This window comes from Scylla paramamosain, chromosome 13 (assembly GCF_035594125.1).
Source record: "Scylla paramamosain isolate STU-SP2022 chromosome 13, ASM3559412v1, whole genome shotgun sequence".
Classification (NCBI taxonomy): Eukaryota; Metazoa; Arthropoda; class Malacostraca; order Decapoda; family Portunidae; genus Scylla; species Scylla paramamosain.
Window position 1 is genome coordinate 3,239,148 of NC_087163.1, and position 18,217 is coordinate 3,257,364.

General features: G+C 36.6%; 2 protein-coding genes across 2 annotated transcripts; one reads left to right on the top strand and one right to left on the bottom strand.

Annotated features, from left to right (window-relative positions):
- Positions 1–511: 511 nt before the first annotated feature.
- Positions 512–10,600, bottom strand: LOC135106343 (zinc finger and BTB domain-containing protein 11-like). Its single transcript, XM_064015265.1, has 8 exons — positions 10,455–10,600; positions 9,134–9,313; positions 7,235–7,532; positions 6,921–7,147; positions 5,999–6,358; positions 5,421–5,564; positions 4,854–4,949; positions 512–4,238 (listed from the first exon to the last, which is right to left on the bottom strand). The coding sequence occupies exons 2-8, from the start codon at positions 9,275–9,277 to the stop codon at positions 1,860–1,862; spliced, it is 3,648 nt and encodes a 1,215-aa protein (XP_063871335.1). The 5' UTR covers positions 9,278–9,313; positions 10,455–10,600; the 3' UTR covers positions 512–1,859.
- A 65-nt stretch (positions 10,601–10,665) lies between these two features.
- On the top strand, positions 10,666–18,213 carry LOC135106344 (sperm-associated antigen 7 homolog). Its single transcript, XM_064015266.1, has 6 exons — positions 10,666–10,822; positions 13,041–13,108; positions 13,240–13,328; positions 13,442–13,613; positions 14,315–14,471; positions 15,290–18,213. The coding sequence occupies exons 1-6, from the start codon at positions 10,744–10,746 to the stop codon at positions 15,427–15,429; spliced, it is 705 nt and encodes a 234-aa protein (XP_063871336.1). The 5' UTR covers positions 10,666–10,743; the 3' UTR covers positions 15,430–18,213.
- Positions 18,214–18,217: the final 4 nt, after the last annotated feature.

The following is an 18,217-nucleotide window of genomic DNA, read 5'->3' on the forward strand; positions in this document are numbered from 1 at the left end:
TGAAAACATAATTTTTTTAAATTCTTTTATTTAAATTAAAAATGTATAAAACTCCCAATCCCCCCCATAAAAACGTTGGCTTAACTTACTTCCATAAACATAATACATAATTACTTTTCAACTATGACTGCAAATTACATAAAAATAGATGTCTGATATGAAGTTTATGTAGAGCTACAATCTGCATTGCTGCAAGGTATATTTCATGAACACACAGTTTGCATGGTGCCATATGAAGGCCCATTTTATTGTAGAAAGCTATCACAGTGGCATCATTCCTGAAATAGCTGTTCTGCACGAGAGGAAAGAAACATGCTCATGAAGTGCAAAGAACATAAGTAATTAAATGTTAGGGATTAGGGTAAAAAAAAAAATAAATAAATAAATAAAAAAAAAATAAATAAAAAATAAAATAAATAAAATATTAATAAATATATAAAAAAATAAATAAATAAGGGACGACTCCTGAAAGACAAAATAATATTAGTGAAGGGTGTGCAGATCCAAGCAAGCTGTTGCATCTCATGTATTATGATGAGAAGGCCAAAAAATTAACTGCAGCAAAACACCTGTAGAGTTTTACTACAGTTGTAATTTAGCATGCACTACTGTAACACAAGGTATCTATTTTTGGCATATGACAGTGAAAATTTGAGGATCATGCACCTCCTGAGATCTGAGATCTTTGATTTCTGATAAAAAAAAAAAAAAATATTGTTAACCAAAAGCTAAGACATTATGCATTGTAAAAGAAGACTATCTATATATCTTTGGCAAACTGTTCTTTCTACATGTCACTGTATATCTACTAGTGATCCAATATGCATTTACCTACACCATCCTCCAAGTAATCACTAATAATGCAATTATGTAATGACTAACAACTTAGATAGAACATGTAAACTGTTAACAGGATTAAAGATCTGAATACAAATACATTGTGGCTTTATACAGTTTGTTCCAGCAGACATGATGCCAGTAGGGTCTGGATGAAGATTATCTGTTGATTGTATTTGGATGAAGATCATTACATCACTATCACATGAATTTTCCTTGATACAGAAAATAAAAATATATAGTTTCATATTCTAAAAAATAAATTCTAATATCACTGTTGATAATTAACTTTACATTATAATATTACTAAAAATACTAGGCCTAACCACACAGCAGAAGGTAGCAGAGGCACCTACCACTGCCTTTTTGTGATGGATGTCAGTGTGTAGCACCTGGAGCAGCCTCCTGGTGTGGCCAGCTGGGTCCATTTATTTACCTCTCCAATGTGTGGAGATAAACAATAGCTGTTCTTAATCTCTATCCTGTCTTTGTCAATGAATTTGATGCTCCTCCACTAGGATCATCACATCATTCCACCTTCCATTTGTTGTCTGTCAGCCTTCATTGATATTTACCTCTTAGATGTTCCAGATAATCGCACCTAGATACATTCAACCCTTCATAATTTCCAGTGTCTCATCATGTATCTCATGTTCCATTACTACTTTCTGCTCTCCATCACTCTTATCAAGTTTTCTCCCTTCCTACTCCACATTTCCTATATTTTCCATGTTCAAAAATCATGTTCCTAATACAAGTACAGCACATTCAGACCCCATTATATATATGTTTGTATAAATCTCTACGAGCTGCTAAGATAATTTGAGCCATAACTTGGGTGACATTTTCAACACTGTAATTTAATAAAACAGTAAATAGTATACTGTAAAATATTTGCATTTCCAGACTTTACTTCCTGAGATAATTTCATGTGAAAATACAGCATATTTACAAGCATAATCTTGTGCATGGTACATCACATACTTATTGAAGTTAAATCATATAAAATATATACTCCTTACTTAGCTTATAATATTTTCTATCTTTATATCAATTGGACAGTCTAAAGTAGGACAAAAAGGGTTTTGCTGCTGTTGATGGTGGTGGTGGTGGTGCAAGTGCGAATCACTCTCATTTTGTTCCTCATTTTCATTAAAGTGCTGTGATAACTGTTGGTTATGGTGATGATGATGATGATGACAATGACAATTCTCTGTTTCTTCTTGTCCCTGATGATGTTGCAAGCTACGATCAAGTTCATCACAGTCCTTCATGTCAGAAAGGATGTGATTAGGATGTTCTTGAAGATGTAGATTCTGATCACTGTTTTCAGCACTGGGAAGATGGTGGTGATGCAAATGTTGGCCTGACAATGATGATGGTGATGTCTTGAAAAACTGCCCTTGTACAATGAGGTCAATCTGATGACTATTAGGTTGTACCTGTGCATGGTTTTGTTTGAGCTGGAGATGATGAACAGGATTTGTATCATGAGATGGCTGAGGCACCTCGGCTTCCCTTAAACTAACAATTTGTATTCTTGTGGATTGATGTGGTGAGTCTTGGTGTCTTGAAGATGGTGAAATGTGACTGTGTTCCTTTAATGGGTCTTGCAGGTGAGTGTACTGTCTTGATATCAACTGTAAATGATCCTCCTCTGTGTGATCCTGTACTTGATCATGAATGTGAGTGTCAGGTTGTGGTGGCTGCTGATGAAGATGGGCAGGTTGCTGAGATGAATGATGAAGATGCTCAAAACTCTGTGACAGAAGAATGTGACTTGAATGATGATCTGAAGACTGAATATGAGACGAGTGTTGTACATGGTCCTGGGATATATGCTCTAGTGTGAGATGTGAATGATCCAACTGATGATGACCCTGAGATGTCTGATGCAATATGCTGTCTGGGGGCTGAGGTGACTGTGGCAAGTGTGATGGATGCTGTGGAGAATGATCTAAGTGGCTGTCTTTGAAATCAATATGTAGATGTTCTGCATAAGACGGATCGCATGCAGAAAAAAGTCTAAGTGATTCCTGGCGACCATGGTGTTCCTCTACATTTGAAGTGATGGTTGATGGTGAGGAAGAATGCAGAGATATTGTGGGAACAGAGGATGGATTTTCATTACTGGAAGATGAACTGTGAAAGTCAGAAACTTCCCCTGTGCTGTTAGTAGTTGCTGCTAGCACAGCTGTCAGCAACTTCATGGCATCAACTTCTCTTGTATCACTTTGCACTGTTGTTACCTCCACCTTCTCTGGTGGGTCAACCTGATAAGTTGGACACCGACATGGACAATACTTCTTATGGGCTTTCAGCTGACGCCTCCTAAAGAAAGTTTGATTACAGTCTTCACAAATGTATTTGTCTCGAATGTGTTCACTACTGTCATCAACATCTTGGTCAGATACTGTGTTTTCTTGAAGATTTTTGTTAGAAGGATGACTTGATCTGATGTGTCGCACTAACTCCCTCTGACTGGGAAAATGAAGGTTACAAACTGAACAGTTAAATGCTGCCTCTTCATCTTCCTTTCCATCAGGTGCCTGGTCATCTGTATCTGCATGTCCATGATCAAAAGATTTTGTTTCAAAGTTGTTGCCTTGATTATTGGTTAACACTTGATTACCATGAACTCTAATGTGCTTAGTCAGAGTTCCTCGCTGATTAAATGCTGCCCCACACTCCTCACAAACATATGGGCGCTCTCCTTTGTGTATCCTCATGTGAGAACGAAGTGTTTCTTTCCTCTTGAATGTCCCATTACATTCTTCACACCTTATTGCACCCTTCCTATCATGAACACGTTTTTTGTGCTGAGTCAAATACTTAGGATTAGTGAAAGTGGACGGGCATTTATTGCATTTGTAGGGTCGATCCCCTCCATTATGAAGCATCTTGTGGGTCTCTAACTTCTTGGCCTGATTGAATCCAGCACCACAAATGTCACACATATGCTGTAATTTTATTTTGTGAAGAGCAATGTGTTTTCTAAGATTTTCCTTTTCCCTGAATTTATATCCACACTGCTCACATTCCCAAGGCTTTTGATCTGAGTGGATCCTCTTATGTCGCTGCATAGCTGCCCTCTGTGTAAAAGATGACCCACACAGTTCACACACAAAGGGTTTCTCCCCAGTGTGTCTCCTCCTATGACTTTTCAAGGTCGACAACAACCGAAATGTCTCACCACATTCATCACACATATAGGGTCTTTCCCCAGTATGTTTCCTCTTATGTGTAGCCAGCATGCCTGCACCATTGAATGCCACATCACACTGATCACACTTAAATGGTTTTTCTCCACTGTGCAAACGCTTGTGAACCTTCAAGCTGCCTGCCTCAGTAAAGCACGTTTTGCATATATCACATTTGTATGGTTTCTCACCCGTGTGAACCTGAGAAAGAAAAGAAAAAATACCATGAATTCCTGATAAAGTGATTTTCAAACTACATGGTATAACTAAAAGATGCCAAAAGATAATATTGACTGAGTTTCTAGCCATGCTAGTCAATATTTTCTTTTGGTTCCACATATTACTGAAACACAATATCAAGCTGAAAGAAGACAAGATATGTGATGAATCTACAGGAAAACTTAACTACCTAAAAGCCCACAGATTGATGTGTTCACCAACTACATCAATTTCAGATATTCACTGGAAAAAAGATTATCAACTTTAGCAATCATAAATGCAAAGATACTTTTTAATACAATGTACAACTGATTACTTATATTTGGAACTGGAATTCATTTTAAGTAAACACTGCAATAAAAAACCCACATCACCACCACACCACACAACAAAAGAAGTCATATTGGTGAGGTACACAAATAAAAAATAAATAAATGAAAAAAATAAAATAAATAAATAAATGAATAAATAAAAATGTAAAAAAATTATATATATATATATATATATATATATATATATATATATATATATATATATATATATATATATATATATATATATATATATATATAATTACCATAATAAAACTGTTCTTACTTTTTTATGTCTAATAAGCATCGCTTTAGCAGGAAAAGCTGTACCACAATCGTTACATCGGAATGGGCGGTCTCCTGAATGCTTCAACTCGTGAGTCTGTAAATGAGAACCCATGTGACACAAACTAGCAAATGCGCATACAAGAAAGCCACTAGCTTTAATATTTCAAGATCATCTCAGTATTCATGTGATGCATCATGTATATAAATAATTATCAAAACTGAGAAAACCGTAAAATCTCACTAAGTCAGATCCCTTCAAGTCAGATGTCAGTTAAGTTGGAGACTTGAAGGAAGGAGAAGGACCTGCATAGAGTAAGGCAGGCTCAGCATGAAAAGCTTAATGAATCTGTCCACAAATGGTATGTGCAGGAAAGAGCTGAAAGGGTAACAGTGCATCGCCTGGACATGCAGCTGCTGAACACCTTGGGGACAAAGAGTTCAAGTGCAGTGCTAAGTTCAGTTAAGTCAGATTTTTTGTTGAGTGTCCTTCCCACAAATCAGTCTGACTTAGTGAGGTTTTATTGCACTGTGGTTGATTCAAAATAACAAAACAAACAAAACGAACCTTGAGTTTCTCAGCTCTGGAAAACTTTTCCCCACAATGTTTGCAAGGGAATACTTTTTCAGGTGATTGTACTCTAAATTTGGAATTTGATGAATCTGTTGTGTAATCTTGTTTGTCACAAGATTCCTCCACTTCACCATGCACCTGTGCAAAGACAGTAAAAAAAAAAAAAAAAATCAATGAATTCTGCAAAATGTTTTGAACAAAAGCAATTCTGGTAACTACCTCCACCTTTCACATCCTCCAATTCCTTTTGGTCTTTGCAGAGTTCTTAATGTAAAAGCAGTATGTGTTCTCCTTATGTGGCTGCAGTGTGTGATCAGGCCATCCCCACCTATCCTTATACCAGAGGGGCAATTGTGTGGAAAAAGTAATCTAAATGTTACCATAAGAAAAAAAAAAAAAAAAAAAAAAAAAAAATATATATATATATATATATATATATATATATATATATATATATATATATATATATATATATATATATATATATATAACTATACTGTTGTGTAGAGATTTTTATGCTGAAAAATAATTACCGAAACTAATAACAACATAACAAATACTCTTTATATTACCTTCATATGATACTTGAGGTGAGGTAATCGTGAGAACACAGCCCCACACTCTCCACACTCAAACTCTGGCACTCTCTCGTGACTCCCAGGTTCTTCTACCCCCACCAGGTCTAACGTGTTATCCAGGGTATCATGAGCCGAGAGTGCTTGTGAAGGTATGTCTAAGGTTATGAGAGAGGGAGGGAGGTTAGGGAGTTGGTGTGCTGAGGGAGGAGCAGAGCCAAGAGTCATATGTGTTGAAGCTGGAGTCATCAGTGAGGGTTGCAATGAAGGCAACTGATGTGTTGTCGATGGGGGACCAGGTGAAAGATCTAGCGCAGATGAGGTTAATGCAGAAGGCGGTGGTGGTGGTCTCTGAATCTGAGAGGGAAAAGATTAAAGTAAACTTTCAATGATTAAAACCAGTTTTGCATTAAACACAACATGTAATGATAATAAGGGAAGCCAGATTGTCAATAACAGTACTCCCGCAATTAAAACAACCCTAACATATGATGAGCGATACGAAAATAATACTTTTGGACTAAATTGCTATACATAAACACTGAGACCAGTGGAGACAATATTCAAAGCAATGAATCATCCATATGTTTATCTATTCTAATGCTTGTTCTTCCTCAATGAAATGATCATAGAAGTCTCCACTTGCTCTAGTCCATACTCCTCATCTTTAAAAATAAACATTCAAGTCATCAGACACCTTGTCTTTGCATGCTTTCTTTTCACAAACAAAATCCTCCACTGCTTTTAAGAACTATTCATATCCACAGCACTCACTGATCCCATTGATAAGTACAAAAATTTTAGGGTAAATATGAGAAGTATGTCACAGCTGTTACCCAAAGGAACTCACAATATCAATTTAATTTTCACCTACCTTTCCTTTTTTTTTTTTTTTAAAGCAGACTTTTAATAGACTTACAGGTGAGCAGGTTGGGACGGAGGTGGGTGACTGATTGACAGACACTGGGGGCAGCGGTGATGAGAAGGCATCTGACATGAGGTGTGGCGGAACATTGTACTGCAAGGAATTGATCACAGTCTCGTTGGATGGCCCAGTGCCTGTAAACAAGCTGCCACCATTGTGTCCACTGAGGTTCTTGTCATCTGTCGAGCTGCGGCTCCAGCACCAATGAGGTGCATCTGCAACTGTAAAACATTGACATTCACAACAGTTTGCTCACCAAACTCAAAATTTACATAATTTGTATTCAGGTTTTGTAATAATCAACATACATATATAGTCTGTGTGAGCTGGGGCATCTGAAGACAGAGTATAATTTCTGTAACATCCAGGAGGCAAAGAAGATGAACTGTATGGCTCAAAAGTCTCAGCAACATGAGTGATTTCTTGCAGCAGCTGCCCTTTTACTCTAGCATCCTCGGCAGCTTCGGCAGAAGAAACGGGAGTCTCAGACAAACTGCTGCTATTGCCAATGCACAGACCACTAAGATTTTCTGGATCACTCTTAACTTGAATAAGATTGTGGGGCACTGATTCCACTAAGTTGAGGCGATTAGGCGTATCCTGTCCCTGGAAGTGAATAAGAAAACAGCTCAAATTAATTAAACTAGATTGTATTATTCACCAACATACATTTCTGCAATATCATAAATGGATATCATTAAAAATTTTATTTATTGTAGTGGTTAGACAAGAAAATGTCATAGATAACACAGCTTGAGTTCAATCATATCAAGCATGCTAACTATCATTATTTAATAATTTTTATGCCTGTTTCTTGTAATTCAATAAAAGTCATTGCAATAAGAGAAAAGTCTTCACTTATTTCTCATCAGTTAGTTTATCAGTGACGTAAGAAATGAAAAATCATACATACACTCTACAAATAAAACGTACACAAGAGCTGGTACATAACACGGGTTCAAATCTTAAAACTTCATACAAATTAATATTTTAAAGTAGATATTAAAAGCTCAAAACCTACATGCTAAGTTAAAATCTGAAAACTATATAAACATGTAAAACCAATTATCTTATTACACTCAAACTCTAAAAATCAAATAAAAATAGTGGGAATCTCACATCTAATGAGTTCACACCCAACATTACTGGAGCTCTACCCATATTCATACCTAACACAGGAGTTTTGAATCTCATGAAATCATTCTGGGAGTGGTTAAAATCAGATGCCACTTTGCCAAACATGTGACATCATTAGCATCCAGCCTTTCTCACTCACACCACCACCTAAACCAGGAGCTAAGGAAAGTTAATGAAAGAAGACAAACAGTTATCATGCAATATTCAAACAAATGTCATGAACTTGAGGGAATTATGGCAAATCTGAATGAAAATGGGCAAGAGACTGTAGGTGATGATGACGAGAACATGGAAATCTTAGTGACAAACCTGATGATTTTTCTGGATTTGTTGGGAGGAAAAGAATGTACACAAAAGGAGTAAGAAAAAAAGAATCTTGCAAAGTTAACACAAGAGTGATTGTGACGTGAAGAGTGATTGTGATGGCAGTGCTGGCCGTGGCGGACTTGAGGGAGCAGACCATCTGTAGTCTCCCTTCTGCCTCAGATACAATCCTTGTCTTACCCACACACCTAATTTCATCACTCGCATGTGAGTTATCCACATTATCTTGTGTTTATTTTACATTTCATATTGGTACATTTCATCACAGACTTCAGTATTATATGTTACAAGTGAAAATAAGGGTTTGTTCTAATTTTTCTTATCTATTATAATTTTCCTTCACATTCACATCTAATGAGTATTTTTTGGTACCTATTAGTCGTTAGATGCAAAATCACACTGTAATCCTATAACATCAAGTTTATACTTAAGTAACAGCCATGTTGCATGATACAATACAATATTTTTGCATGAGTGACATAACTACACAAAAAAAAAAATAAATAAATAAAAAAAATTTAAAAAAGTAAATTTATATTTAAGAAGTAATTGTCAAGCAAAGACAACATGAAGCTAAAACCAAGAAAAAAATAGGTAGGTATATGGTATAAACAAAGCAATAAACTTGAGCCTTTAATATTCCAGCCCTCTTGACCTCTCGTCTTCTCTCAAGGATGCCTGCACTGTCTACTTCAATAAGAGGTCTGGGAAAAATGTTTTATAACTCACAGACTTAAGAAATTTACCTGGAATGTGGACCGCCAGGAGGCAGAGCGTGACCCAGGATGAGCATACCCAACTGAAGATATAGGGGGCAAGGCTTCCTCAGATTCCTCTGCACTTACATTCTGGAAACGCTCCCTGGCTCCCCCACCCAAGTCCACCATCATGGTACATCAGCCACAACTTTGTGGAATACACTCAATCTGAAATTCAGTATCCACACATGTCAAAGCAGCATTTTCTGTGAAATACACTTGTGATCTAATATAAAAAAAAAAAAATTCTTTTGCATGAATTCTCCATACTATTCTTACTGATGGAATAAAAAAATTGAGGTAAATAAAAAAAATAAATAAACATAATGCAAAGTTGTTACCTATCTGGTAATTTTTGTTTCTTTATGTAATTTAAATCACCAAAACTTACATTCAGATACCAATATACCATTACCAGTAAGAAAGGCAACCAAAACTCAGTAAATACCCAGAGTTAAGTAAGTTTACTGAATCAAGATTTTGGAAACAGGGAACATCAGCTTATTAGTATGGAAGAATCTGCACTGCCACCCTCCTCCCATGGCCTTAAAGGACAGGCAGGTACATAACTCTACTGTACAATGTTTGGCTTGCAGCTAAATGGTTGCAGGTTTGATCCTGGTTTATTGGTGGAAGATGCCCAGTCATACCACTGGTGCCTGATGCCACTCAGCCACAGGGAACTGAGAGATTCTTTATTTTTTTTATTTATTTATTTATTTTTTTTTTTGTAACTATAGGGTAATCATTTAAATACCTTTACTCCTACATTTTATATACAAGTTTTATAAGTGTCGAGATTTCTGCGGAAATGTTAAGGAAAAATTATGTGATTGACAAGTTAACTGCTTACTTTGTGTGTGTGTGTGTGTGTGTGAAACAGACACCACCACAAAGCATCTGCAGGAAAAGAAATTATACCTATATCATAAGTACGTGAGAATGGGGGGGGCACACCAGCCTTAAGAGTACAGACCCAAGAAAGTAAGTTCCTTTTGAGGGGTTTAGATTCTGAGATCAAAATTATAGTGGCACCTAATGCCCGAGGCTTTACCTTACAACCTACGTAACTCTTGCTTAATGTTACCAGTCACTGGATGGTTGTTATAATTGCACTGTGGCCTTCGATGGGCCCGCCAGTGTTCCCTGAGCCAGGAGGTTATCCTAAGGTGACCTCGGCTACAAACTCCAAGGCACTGACTGCATTGAGAGCTTTGCTGGTGTCGTGTCCGTACATCATGTGTTTCATATTTATACGTTTATGTCTCAACGTCATCGCACAAAGGTAATAATAGCCACAAACCAGTACCTGATGAGGGCGGCTCAACACACCCCCGAGGAGGAAGTGCGGGAATTATTAGCCGGCTGTGCCACCACGCTGCTCACTGGCCGCCCCGCCCTCTGCCTATCCTCAATTTTGTACATTTATTACGAAATAATAGTCATTATAATATTTGAACTTAAGTTACATAGATAGAAGTGTTCATTCTACGTATATTTTAGCTTATAATAAGGTATATATTTTTTACTTAGCCGACAACGTATCGTGTGTTTGTTTACAAACTAAACCTGGAGTTGGACCCCATCACCGCGCCGCCATGGATCTCCTCGACTCAATAATGAGCAAAATGGACAAGCCACCCACTATAAATAACAAACAAAAGAAAATATTAAAGGGTAAGCTTTTCGTAGGACAAATGTTAATATTGATATGTAGGCTTTCACAATGCCAGCCATCATGGGTTTATGTGTGGAGGAGCCTAGCCAGGTAACGTGGTGGACTCGCTTCGTCAGGCAGATGAGAGGCACTCCGTTGGGGTATGTTCAACTCGGACCATTCTGAAATACCAACTCGGACCGTCATCTCAACCTTTTGAAGTCATTATCCTTGTTTACTTGGGAGCTCCGGGTTCAAATCCCCCAGTACTCTATCCTAACCGGTAAAATTGAAGATTAACATAATACATTAATTTTTTTTTCTCCACTATCCCCAACAAACTTGAGGACCTGGCGGGAAAGCGAGGCTTTAGGGTGGGAAGCCAAATTTTGACATACAATGAAAAATCTAAGGATGGAATGCCATATTTTGAAAACGAGACCTTTCTAGCCTAACCTAACTTTACCTAATGTTACCTAACCTGGACCTCCTCCCCTTCCCTCTTATGAACACTAATCTAACCTAACCACGGGAGTTTCGCCCCGCCATGGACCCCCACCTTGAGGACTGCAACCTAACCTAACCTAACCAGGGGAGCTCCCCCCAGGACACCCCTGAAGAACACTAACCTAACTTATGTAACTGGGGGTGGTTTTTTCCACATGGAACCCTCCTTAAGGCCACTAACCTAATCTAATTGAGGGGCTTTGCCCCCATGGACCACACCTTAAGGCCACTAACCTAACCTAACCCAGGCCTTTGGCCACCCCCTCCTTGAACACCCCTAACCTAACCTGACCTAACTGTATACCTTAATAGGAAGTGGAAGGTCAACCTCTTCCTCATCCTCAAAGACTACTGGCACCATTGAGTGTTCAGTATTTGATTGATTTCGGCAACATATTGTGCAATCTTCAGAAATGTACATACAAGTCATCTTGCTTATGGAACTGCTCAATAAAATCCCAGTATTTAAATTTACATCCACTACACTTGGCTACCATTGTGACACTGGGTACCTTTGTGGTTAGCTGGCTGACTGCCACAGCCTCCATGTAAACACGTGGTTCCTAGCTAAAAGTAATTGACATATAGGGCAGAAGTAGATGATGTTTAATGATGCTCTAATATGTCATTGAAAGAACAGTTCTTATTGGCTGAATGAAAGAAATACAACAGAGCATTCAGCATTCCATACTGGAAGCCAATATACTAACTCACGCATTACGCTGTATCCCTCCAAGTGAGCTTTGGCGGCATGGATTCAGAATATGTGATGCAACGCAAGACCAGTCACATCACTGTATTTCAATATCGCTGTATATCAGTTTTTTTGGGGCTTTCAAATTTATCACATATTAGTGCATTTTGTGATTTCCCTCATCCAAAAGCCTCAAATTTTCTTTCTTCCTGCATTATCTTGTGATTTGCAGTAAAAATGAAGGTCAGGTTTGTTCAAGACAAAAAACAATTGGAGTTACATTGGTTTTGCCAATAAAAACATTCCTGTGCCCTTGTAAGAATTTGCCTGAAGATCCAACTGCAACTGCTACTCAGCTGGTCTTTTCACTTGGGAGGTCCATGGTTGACCAACAGAGGGGCAAATCCAGGAGTCCCTGACAGATACTCCAGTCAGGCTAATGGACTGTACTACTATGAGATGATAACAATCAACTGGTTAACTGTATTGTTTAGCAAAAAGAAATAACTAGAAAATATCAAAAGGTAAAAACTAGACATGCAGTAGTACAACTATTACTACTATTAGTCTGCTACCATTGCTAGTGGCCATCACTAAAGAGGTTGATGGACAATGAAAATGCCACATGTCCTACATCCAACTAATAATATATATATATATATATATATATATATATATATATATATATATATATATATATATATATATATATATATATATATATATATATATATATATATATATATATATATATATATATATATATATATCATGCCTCCGTAGGATGAATGGCTTATGAGTTTAAACTCACTTTGTTGTTGAACTGAATCAGAAGACTCATTTAAGGCAGATTTGTAGTGGCTGAAGACCGGTAATCATTAGGTATCACTCACATAATTTTCTCCCTTTAATGAACAGCTTGTTGTTTTACAGCCGTTTGTTTAACTGTTTCATATTTCCTTAGTTTTATTATTGCAGAGACATGGTTGTATCAAGTCTCATGAGCTTATTTCTAATTGTTTTCACCCCTTTTACAGAACAACAAAAAGCAGTTGAGGAAGCAAGAAATAAGGAAAAAGAAAGACTAAATCAGTTCAGAAAACATGTAAGTGTGTGATCATGTACTAAGTGAGGAGACTTTATAGAAATAATGACTTCCTGTGAAATGTATATGGCATTATTTATACACCTTGTTACTGGCATGCATGGTAATTGTCTTCTGCTTACTAATTACAGATTGAGGAACGCATCAACCGATTTATTCAGAATGTCACACTAATGAAGAAAAAATTTGAACCAATGGACCGAGTGGCAAGGAGTATAGTGTAAGACAACACTTTCTGTTACCTCACAACAGATTTTGGAAAGCTTTTTAAAAACTGATTTTTAACCCTTGAATTGCAAGTTTAAGTAAACTTGACCTGAATTTCCTTTGCAGGAGAGACGTTGCTGATGTAGCAGGTCTCACCACATATGCCTTTGGCACAGAGGATGTTGACAGACATGTGATGGTATTCAAGAAAGAGTATCCACTAACAGAGGAGGAGCTGGATGCATACAGGAATGGGGAGGAATGGGATCCAGAGAAAGCTAAGGAGGCAGCATTACTTGTATGAACAAATTCTATATTTATTACTTAGGTTACTATTTATTTTATGAATGTAAAGCCAATATAGTTTGAAGTATAAAGAGATAAAACTCTGATTGTGTGGCATTTCACTTATTTGACTGAATAATGGCTTGCCTATGTATGAAAAGTACACAAATTATGTACAGCTTGCTTGTGTATGAAAAGTGCACAAATTGGTGTGTATGGTAAAACCTCCATTAGTTGGCCTGATAGGAAGCCTGATGGTCTTTGCTGACTTATCAAAATTACAATTAAAGTGAAATATTAAAATGCCTAACAAACCCCTCCTGCTGGTTGAGGGGCTTTAATTTCATCCCCTTCCTCCCTCTAGAGGTGTAAACAAGACTGCATCAGGAAGGTGCCGCTGCAAAGGCTAAACTTCCTAACCTTCAACAAAACCAGAATCTTGGCTTTGTGTCATAAGCTGCACTGTAGTTATTGCGCTATAGGTTATGCTGAGTTTGGTCTGGCTTGACTCAGTTTAGGCAGCATGGTACTGACTTATGAAAATTTTGCAGGAGTCTGCTTTTTGGACATCCAAACTTTTCTTAATTAATATTTTGTTGCCTTGCCAACGTATGTGAAATACCATCTTACAGAATGCCAACTTGTAGAGGTTTTACTATAGTTATTTGATAATATTAATTGATAATTCGTTATTGGTTTTATGTTTCATTTCAGAAAGAAAAACAGGAGCATGAAGATGAATTAAGGGCACAGGAACTGAAAAAGAATCCGGGTTCCAACAAGTTTCTTGAAAAATATGAACGGTTGGTTGGGAAAGAAACAGGCAAAGAAGCAGCAAGGATTCTAGAAGTCAACAAACAGTTTGGCTTTGGTATGTAATTGTAACTCTCAGTGAATGTGTACTGCATATCTTAATGTACATTTCTGGTGCTATAATATTCTGTAATGAAACCCTCACATTGAGTGCAAGTATACATGTTTTGATTCATCCATTATATGATTATATTGTGTACTTTTAAGAAATTCATACTGTTCATCACATCTTTATGCAAGTGTAAATATGTTTATACAATTTTTTTTTGTGAATTCTATTTAACACATCTTGAAATTTATTAAGTTAAATTGAAGTTATGTACATGAAGTTTTCACTTGAACACAATCTCGTGCAACGACTCATTTGCACTACATGTACATAAATATTAAGGGAATTTTTTTTCTCATTTTCTGGATTTCTGTTGTTTTAGTTTTTATATATAAAGTTAGACTTAATAAACAGATAAACTGTAGGGATTAATATTGTTCACTTAACATATAAATAGATTTAAGGACAAAATAGTGCAATTTAACAGGTCAAATCCTCTAACCTCCATTTTTGTAGTGTTTATCTATTTATTTATTTTTATTAACTCTTTTTGTGATTTCCGTTTACACAATCCGTGTAATTCCCTATATATTGTGCAAACTGAGAGGCACATATTATACACACACACACACACACACACACACACACACACACACACACACACACACACACACACACACACACACACACACACACACACACACACACACACACACACATATATATATATATATTTCTAATGATTTATATTACAGCATTATGCTAGGGTATTATTCATTTAATATTTCTTTGTGTAACTCATTAATGTTATTGAAATATCCTTTCAGTTCGTAGTGAACTTAAGAAAGACAAACGAACAATTGAAGAAACGCTGGCTGACATCAGGGCAAAGAAGCTCAAGAAAGGTCATGAGGAAGTGGAGGAAGGCAGTGACAAAACTGAACCTGAAAATGAAGACTCTGCGTAACGATTATTAGTTTTAGTGTGTTGTTACCTCATTGAAAGGAATCAGTATATATTAATATTTTATCTCTTAAGTATTCCATGATTTATCTCTAAGAATTTTTACTTAAGGATTTCACAGTTTGAAAGGGAAAAAGAAAAGGCATGCAGGAAGGAAAGCTACATTTTCAGTTTCAGTTCAGGGCATAGGATTTAGACATTAGTTTTAAGTGTTGGTAAAAATACAATATGGGTACAATCAGAATAGTATTTTTGCCACTAATGTTAATGTGATATTTTGTTAAGCTGTAGAAAAGCTTTATTTATTGGTAGGTTTATTTATATAAAGTTTCCAGTTATTTTGATGTATTAAATGTTACATTAATGGTGATCCTAAACTTGTTTCACTGTTTTTATAATAATGTAATTGAAAACTGATTGCTCATGTCATTTTTATAGATTGAGGAAAAGATTAATGAGACTTGCAGATCATAATGTACAGTCGGTGCCAAAAAAGATAACAAAAATACGTGTGATTGTGTGTAATTGTGGGATCAGAGACCGTGACATCATAAAAATTTCAGAGACATTACCAAACCACAGGAGTTCTTTCATTTCAATTCTGTTTCTGTTAGGCGAGGATCACATTCTATTTCTCATTTCACAATGTTCAAGATCCACTGAGCAACTTCCTTTCCTTGTCCAGGCTTTACTGTATACTCTGGGATTGACATCTTGCCACCATCTTTGGACCTCTTTACCCACCAGTACACAGGTCTCTCTCAAACTCCAGCAATACTAATTGTTTCTGCAAGTGTTTTCCTCCTTTGTACAAGGCAACCACAGATACTATTTTGTCACCAGTAATGGATGGTTCAGTAGCCACTTTTGGGTGAGATGGAAAGATAAGCAGCAGGAACTTGCAGAAATTAACTCAGGAATGTGTGTATGAATGAAAATGTCTCAAATGTCAAATTTATACTAAAACTATTAATGTGTGTGTGTGTGTGTGTGTGTGTGTGTGTGTGTGTGTGTGTGTGTGTGTGTGTGTGTGTGTGTGTGTGTGTGTGTGTGTGTGTGTACTCAAGGCCACCATCAGCCTTGAGTTGAAGATTTTGACATCTACTTTGGCATTGACTGTATAATATATTGACACTTGAAAGTTATGAAAGAAATTCAAGTAAACTTTGATTCACTAAATAATACATAAGACAGTTGCCAGATAAATTATCAGAAGTAGAATGTACACTATTGTCACATTTTTACTGTAAACTCTTAAGAGCTGTACCAATCTCAACATTTTTTACAGATACCAACACTCATTATTGAACCAGTACCAGTGGAAATGCTCTGACACTCTGAAGTGCTTGACACAAAATCTAAAATGATCTATGTGTGACAGGCTGGAACAGTCCCTCTCAGGGGTTGTCATTATCTGCACTCTGTGGTTCTGCTACCATGTGATGTACTATATGTATACAAAACAGAAGTCTTCACCAGCACATGATTTAATACAGCCACAATCACAGCCATCATTATATGAAGTTATTCATGTTTTGTCATAATCATCACACAATCAACACTTGCATTCATTACTACTAGCATGTCATAAGATACACATTCACATGGTCACATCACAGTCATTACATCATACTACTGACTTCATACAGTCATACCTCTACACTCACAAGCAACACCACACTATTTTTTGTATAATCACATGTCTGTAAACACCACCACATTGCTCCAAATATATTTTGAAGTCTGTCACTATTGTGAAGTACAGTAATCTAAGTTGTGACCTGATCCTGTTTTTATTCCATATTCCTTTTCTTTCCCTTTGTTTTAGACATTGTAATATGCAATTCAGTGTGTTATTTCTACAGGTTTGATCTTATCCCTCCAAAGTTAAGCTGCATCACTTCCATGCAGCTGATGTTACACTTGACCTTGTTTACAGGAATGCCAGATAACATTTCAAAGAAAAACAATTCTAATGCAGTATGTACCAAACCAGGAAGACAGTGGTTCAGGCAGTAATGCCTACATTATAGCAAATCCCAACTTACTATCAGAATTTTTCTCAGATGACTATTTGGTTCTAGGTTCACCCAACCTAAAATGGGTACCAGGCACCAATGACTGGGAAGACTAAAGGCAGTGGAAAAGGGAAGTGGCCATCTTACTCCATATGCTGATGTTCTGGATTAGGTAGTGCTACCATTCCTATTGCCTGTGTTCCATGAGTATGACATGCTGACATTATATACCATGTCAGCATCTGTAAGGCAGAGTAGCTAAGATGACAGTAAAAGAAAAGGATGAAATGAATAATGTAGATAGGAAGGAATAGAGACTTTTCTTTGAGGAAGGTTCAAGGAAGAGGCAGTCAAAATATATAGTTGATAAACATAGTCTAAGAAGTGTGATTGTAATGATGGAGTTACATATTTCATAGATGTGCAGTTCCAGTGTTTTTAAATTCAGATTTAGTTTAATATCTTCATAATTAAGATTTTTCTTCTTGATAGAAAGATCTGTCTTTTAATGATATACAACACAAGCATATTACTCATTTGAATTATCCTACCTAGCATCCCACCAATATCCACAAATGTACCTGTTCTTGCTACAAAAGTACTGTAGGCTTCCACAAGCAGCACAGTTCATAGATAACATACCATACAAGAATGCCCTCAGCACATGGAACCATCAGACCTCACTATCTCAAAGATGAATACTAGTGTTATCAAGTACATACAATGAATACAAAACTTGTTCAACTTGTTAATAGAATAAAAAGTATAAGTCAG